At 49.7% G+C, this 6,794-nt stretch overlaps 1 protein-coding gene across 1 annotated transcript in view; it reads right to left on the bottom strand.

Moving 5' to 3' along the window:
* LRRC41 (leucine rich repeat containing 41) overlaps positions 1-6,544 on the bottom strand; it is a gene marked incomplete at its 5' end in the record, with an annotated part of 7,055 nt that extends 511 nt beyond the window's left edge. Inside the window, 7 exons of the mRNA XM_009864986.1 lie at positions 851-926; positions 1,858-1,980; positions 2,449-2,547; positions 2,890-3,054; positions 3,889-4,134; positions 4,519-5,677; positions 6,474-6,544. Coding sequence (XP_009863288.1) covers positions 851-926; positions 1,858-1,980; positions 2,449-2,547; positions 2,890-3,054; positions 3,889-4,134; positions 4,519-5,677; positions 6,474-6,544 — 1,939 coding nt within the window. The remainder of the gene's footprint in view (positions 1-850; positions 927-1,857; positions 1,981-2,448; positions 2,548-2,889; positions 3,055-3,888; positions 4,135-4,518; positions 5,678-6,473) is intronic.
* Between the last annotated feature and the right edge of the window lie 250 nt (positions 6,545-6,794).

The raw sequence follows: 6,794 nt of genomic DNA, 5'->3' as shown, positions 1-6,794 counted from the left end.
GGCCTCCTCCCTGCTGACCTGACTGGACTTGGTTGTGGCACTGCCAGGACCACTTCAGTCTCAGCTGTCAACTGCCTGACCCAACCTACAGGTCCCTCTAAAAGCCTCAGCAGTAAATGATCATTCCTCTCTCCCTTGTGAGAAAATCGGAAGTCCTGGTGTTTCTAGGTGATTAAAAGGTCATTTCCCCTGCAAAGATGGGTAAATAAGTATGAAGTTGCACGCTGGACTTAATCTTCTGAGAGGCACAGTAACGATCAGGATTTGAAGCTGCTGAAGAAGTGGTCATGGTTAAATAAATTGTCAAGCGTGTGTGCTCTGAGCAACCTGAGCCCTTAGGATGTAAAGGAGAGAAAAAAGTAATCAAGCAAAAAAATTAATTAGTATTGTAAAAATGCCACCTTGCACGTGCTTCATGGAGGTTACTGCCTACCTTTATGGCCATTCAGGCTCAAGAAGAGAGCAGCAGCTCAGGTTAAAGAACAAAGATAACAAAATGAATGCAGAGGCGTTCACAGGATCTGATGGGGACAATTCATTCCTTCCCTCTTCCAGGACAGTGGGAACAGAACTGATTCATGCTAATGCCTACAAGTAAATGTACGTAGGGATGTTCTCACCTACAGCGCAGGACGGGCTTGCAGCAGCAAACCAAAGCTGCTTTTAAGATGGACCTGGATTCATTTAGAATCAGAATGGTGAGATACTCCAGAGATGCCTGAGGTTGTATGGGCCTACTGCAGCGTTTCTCTAAGCTTTTATTTGGCTTAGAGGAAGAAGCAAAACCATACTCAGGATTTTCCTGCCTCCCGACACAAGAAACTCAGTGCGTTTGGAAGCAGCGTAATACCTGACATCCAGCTGGCAAAGAGAAGAGGAAGAATCTTCAGAGAAGATGTCTGCAAGGGCAACCAGCCTGTGGTTCCCTAAGAGGGGAGAAATGCAGGTGTTACACACAAAACAGGCACTGTCTTAAATCTTTTAAGTGGCCACAGGGCAGAGATACTAGTGCAGAAAGGAGACCGTAAGCACATGCATGCAGCACAAAGGGCTCATCTTTGCGGTCTCCCTCAGCTTGTCCCCCTCAGTGGCCTAAAGCGGATTCACCCTGCTGAGCAGTGTTGGAGGCAATGGAAACATCTGATAGGGCAGTCTGTTTCACTAGAAAAATCCTGGGTTTGTCTGAGAGGTCAATAGGCAGCTTTGTTTTAAAAATGGCCAATAGCACAGCGTTGAACTCAAACCTCAGAAATCAGGTGTACGTCAGGTCATCCCAAGATTTCTTATTTCACTTCATTAAAAGAACAGAAAACAATATTCTGGATTTACCTGGAACTCGTTTTCCAGACACTTCTAATTGGCCTGTGATCTAAAAAGCCCATCATTTCTATAAAATCAGTTCCAGTTCTTTGGCACAAACCCTTCCTTATCCCTATATCCCTCCAGTGTCTGCCAACAGCTTTTAAGGAACAAAATCCCCAAACTTGGGCAAAATCTGTGCCTCTAGATGAGAGGCAGTGCATCTGCTGCTGGATCTGTTCCTGCTAAAGAGCCTGAAACAGATTAGTGTTCAGTCAAATCTGGAGTCCCGCTGACACTTGCCTTTGCTGCAGAGAAATTCAACCATAATGCCTGCACAGCACCTGGGCTCTTGGTACGTTACTGAATATAACTAAAATTCTGCCTTTAAAAAAATTAACTCAGTGCTTCTTATTTTGTGAATTAAATCCACTTGTACATGTGTTAAGCTCAGCACAGAGGTCACCAGCTGGCAACAGTCCTAACTCCAACCCTGAGGGTATCTCCCAGAGAGCTGGTGTAAGGTCAAAGCCCCACAGCAACATTCACTGTACGCACCAAGGCGATTCCCAGGCAGTTTGAGGCTCTTCAAAGATGAATTTCTTTTCACTGCATTGATTATTTCCAACAAAAACTCAGTAGTAGAGCTTTCGAACAGCCGGCAGAAGGAAAACGTGACTTCTATGGAAGAAATGGGTTGACAGCACATGTTAGCACTCCCTGCACGCTTCATTATTCCATAATTGCATCCTACAGACAGCTCCAGCCCCTCATCTGTATGCAAGAACAAAGTCTGCCCAGCAGCGGATTGCATACAACAGCACAGCCACGCCACCACAGGAAGGGAGCAGAGATCACACCCAGGGAAGTGGCTTTGCCAGCTGACCCAGTTAAAGGCTGATGCGCTCTGCAGGTTAAAACCCCTTTGTTTTATAGCTAAGAATATGAGTTCTTGGCAGAGCATGCCAGCTTTGCAGCTGCTCCTCTCTGCCCTGCCAAGGGTACTAAAAGTGAGACGAGCTGTGGATCTGCCCCACCAACATCTGACTAAACCTTACGCATCCAAAAATCACCATGTGAATACCAGCCAGCCCAAAGCTGCCGGCTGCAGCGCCTCCCCAGGCACCAGCATCCAGGGGTTTGCTGTACCTTGCAGGATGGGGTCCTGAAGCAAAAGCAGAACTTCTTTCTGGTGCTCAGCCAGGTTCACATCATGAAAGCTCAGTTTCTTCAAATTTGGATTACACTCTAAAAGCAAAGCACGTTCTCAGGTAAAATACTGTATGCGCTTGGGATAAAAAGACTGACCCAGCTACCAGCTAATACCTAGAAACTGAACTGGACTATGGATAATTTGTGCTGGGTTGTGAGTAATGAAAAAGGAAACAACCTGCTGTGCAGGATCATTCACATGCTCAGCACAGAAGGTGGGATGGCTGATACCCACTTCTTTCTCTTGGGAGACTTCAAGGATGTCCACACCGAAGAAATGGACCCACCTATGCTGACTTTATGCCAGAGGACAAAAGATCACAGGAAGGAAGCTACTCCGTTTGTCACAGTGATGCTACAGCCAGGTTAGCAGCGTACCTTTGAGCGCCTCCAAAAGGAGCCCAAGCTCCTGAGAAGAGGGCAGCGCGGCGCTGTCGAGAGACAGCTGCTGGAGGGACTTGGAGGCCTTGAGCACTGGCAGCAGGAAGGCAGTGTGCAGGGGTTCCCTGGGGAATCGGATCTCTAGCTGCTCCAGGCAGCTCTCTGAGGGAAGAAAAAACAAACAACAATGGAAGAACTTGGCCTGGAGCACCCGTCTTCAACACACCTAGGTCCCAGAGCAAGTGAGTGCTCCGTGCACCTCAGCTCTCTGGTAATGTAAATCACTTAAGGCTCGTTTCAGGACTCCTACCAGGCAACAGGACCACTAATTTCTACTCCGTTCTGACAGTGAAACAATACTTGAGAAAAAGGTCACACTTTACGCACAAACCAGTCAGTGTCTTACCAAATCACAGCTCCTCATTCTCCCTGCTCTGTACTCACTCGGGCTTTGGTCACCATTTCTCTGGTCATTGAAGAGCTTATCACCCTTGATGAGAGACCAGCAAGCTGAGAACGTGCTCCTCTAGCTCCCAGACTGTAATCCAGAGGCTTGGGCAGTGCTTTGCCACCACCTGTAGCATTGCAATGATCAAGAGATGCTTTCCCTCTACTTGAGAGTCAGTCTAAGGCTTAGTCAACAGGATGGACAAGGCAGAAGCTCCCACCCAATGCACAGACGTGGTGGGACGTGCTCCCCGTGGGCTGCGTGGGGTCAGCGCTAGTGGGTTATGACCGGCCGTCTGTTAAGCTGCTGTTCCGGCGGGTTAGCACACAGCCATAAAACGATTTGTCCGAGACTCAAAGCTGCACAGAGCACGTCACAGAGCGGCAATTACTAACTGCAGCACCATCCAAATCCAAAAGGTGAAGCTCTAATTGCTTAATTACACATCCTGTGACAGTGCGGGGTTCAAATCTGTGTGCTGAGTTTTTACGACTCTATCTGCCTGCCACATCCTGGTAATCACTCCGAATGATGATGATGATTCCTACCTGGGATTTCTACCTTACTGCAGCCCGGATTCCCCTCCGGCCTGTTCCCCTCCAGCTGGTTTTTGAGGTCGAAGCTGACTGAGAGGGTGTGGAGCTGGGGAAAGGCGCTCAGGATGCAGCAAACGAGCTCCATGCACGGCACGTGGGAGAAGACGTCGCTCACGCGCACCACGCGGAGGCGGCAGTCCGGGTGATGGGCCAGGGCCCGGAGCCCAGCGAGGACGCAGAAGATGTTGGCACCCAGGCCTGGAACAGCATTTGTACAGAAAGGTGTTAGCTGTGCCCGCGTGGACACCGACGCATGCGCAGCTGGAGCTGCACCGATGGCCGAGCACCCCAGGTCAAAGATGAAACTCACAGCCTGCTTTATCCCACACGTTCTTAAGCTAAACTGTGTACGTGGGAGATGGAGATCTGGCTCTTCCCTTTGCACAAGGCCAGAGGCCCCACGCTCTCCCTCAAACACATCCAAACACTCCTTAAACATCTCTCCTGGTGCCATTCTCAAGGTTGGGCACCGATATTTGCACAATGCCCGTTCCAACAAAAATAAAATCAGGATAAATGTCAGCAGTAAGTCAGACCTTTAGAACCGAGGCTGGAATGAAGCAACCCATTCACACCACTAACCATTGTAAGACAGAACCAAGTTTTCTAAAGACACCCAGGAGCTCAGCAGGTTACTCAGAGTCCGGCATGTCTCCCCAGTCAAAGGAATGGAGAACAATTCCAGCGTGGACACACTTCGGAAGCGATGAGGAACTTTCGGAGAAAAGATCCCAGCAGACCCTCCTCTTTTCTTACATCTCTTACACGGAGATCCTGGGGAGGGACTAGTCCAGTTTTCCACGGTTTCTTCCTCCGTGGTGCTGTTATTGTTGAGTAACCCTGAATTATTCTCTCTAGCAACAGTAAAAACAAAATCATACAGGTCCTCTGGGTCAGCATATTGTCCGCTGCTTCGTCTGAGGCAGCGACGTTTCTTCCCTGCTGCTGACTTCATCCGTCTGCGCATCTTTCGAAGAACGGGGTGACAGGACAGCTGGTCTGAGACGCAACAAGAAGACCCTTCCTGAGTGCTGGTGTCGTCGCAGGGCACCTCGCTGCTCATGTCCTCACACACCTGGTGTCGCAGAGGAGGGCTTCTCGGTCCAGAGAGCTCAGAGTTCAGGTGAGTGTCAGCCCTGCAGCCATTCACCTCCGCGTCCTCCTCCTCTGGGGTGCTGGAGGATCCCTTCTGGTGCTCACTGTCACCCCACTCCCTCTTACTGTATTGGCCCCTCCTCACTGCTTGCTCTTGTGCCTGCTCCTGGCTTTGGGCTTTGTCCTCCGCCCTGCAAAGGCCACACGGGCTGCTGTGGTAGGCAAGGGCATTTCCCGAGCGCCAAAACCCAGCGCTCATGCTCAAAATGAGAACAAGAAGAACCGTGTCGGGAACAGGCCAGGAATACATGGACACCTGGCTGACAGAGCCATGGTGAATCAGCCGGTGAAGAAGTAAAACCAGCGAACGCCTGATGGACTGGTCGGAGGAGAGGAGGTGCTGGAACTTCAGGATCCGCAGAGAGCCAGCCAGGTTCTCAAGCACTTGCTGGTTGTGCTCAGCAGTGAGCTCCACTGCGCCCTGCAGCATGTTGCAGAGGGTGAGCTGGGAAACGTGCGGGGAGCTGTGGAGCAGCGGCGAGAAGTGATCATCATTGAGACGCCAGTCAGACGAAACATCCAGGACACCGTGAAGAACATTTGAGAAGAACGTTTCGAGGAACTTCTTCCTCCAACAGGTTATATTCTGCAATTAAAAGACAAGGCCATGTTAACAAGAAGTCAGCCACGATTTTCTCTGTTCTTTTAAAGCTAAAATTGTTGCTATCTGCTAAGCCAGTAAATGCAGCGTTCAAAGAAACTACTGCTTGCATAACCAAGAAGAAGTTCCTTGTTCTCAACATCCTTCCTCTGTGTATCTGTTCAAAACCAGAGTTACTCTCATCCCTCTCCATCCTGCTTCTGAGCTAGTTTTAAACATATTCAGTGGTTTGAAGCTAGGCTGTGGTTTTGCCTATTAAAACCCAGGTCATCAGGAATCTTCTTCCCAAGCACCTGCTTACAGGCTGCGATTAAGCTGATTCTTTTGCGATGCTCAATCAATGTCGGTTTTCCTACGTAAAAAAACCAACCACATGCTTCCAAACTCACTGTCTTCTCTTTTTCTAGTGCTTTCTAAGACATCAGCACCTCTTTTTTTTTTTGCCAGCGTAGGTGTAAGCATGATAAAAGATACTGTTTTTATCCCGTTTCCCTAAGAATTACATCTCTTCAGACAGGATTTACTCTTTTGACAAACTCTTGTGAGATGGAAGGTGCGGCTGTTTGCCCCGGCTCCTTTTACAAACCACGTTTCTCCAAATGACTGTACTACCAGCGTTGTGCCTTGGCACAGAGCCCTACAAACACTTATGAACAAGCAACAGCAATCGCTTGGGAGGCAGCTGGCAGCACCGACAAGCTCAGAACTGAAACCTTGCAGACGACGGCAGAAACAGGGCGCCTGCGTCGTGCCCCCTCTCCCACCGGTGGCGTCCCCTCACCTCCGAGTTGGGCGGCCGGGTTTTCATCACGTCGTCCCACAGCTTGCGCCAGACGGGCTGTGTCGAGAGGCCTGGAGGAGATAAAAATAATCAACCAAGTACTTTCACTCTTTCTTCCTATATAAGCGCCCTGCCCCAGACCCTAGAATAGAATCATAGAATTGTCAGGGTTGGAAGGGACCTTAAAGATCATCTAGTTCCAACTCCCCGCCATGGGCAGGGACATCCCCACTAGATCAGGCTGCTCAGAGCCCCATCCAGCCTGGCCTGAAAAAATCCCAGGGATGGGGCTGCCACCACCTCTCTGGGCACCCTGTGCCC

The sequence above is a fragment of the Apaloderma vittatum genome, unplaced genomic scaffold, assembly GCF_000703405.1.
Source record: "Apaloderma vittatum isolate BGI_N311 unplaced genomic scaffold, ASM70340v1 scaffold13452, whole genome shotgun sequence".
In the NCBI taxonomy this organism is placed as follows: domain Eukaryota; kingdom Metazoa; phylum Chordata; class Aves; order Trogoniformes; family Trogonidae; genus Apaloderma; species Apaloderma vittatum.
This window is presented reverse-complemented; position numbering and strand designations above follow the sequence as displayed.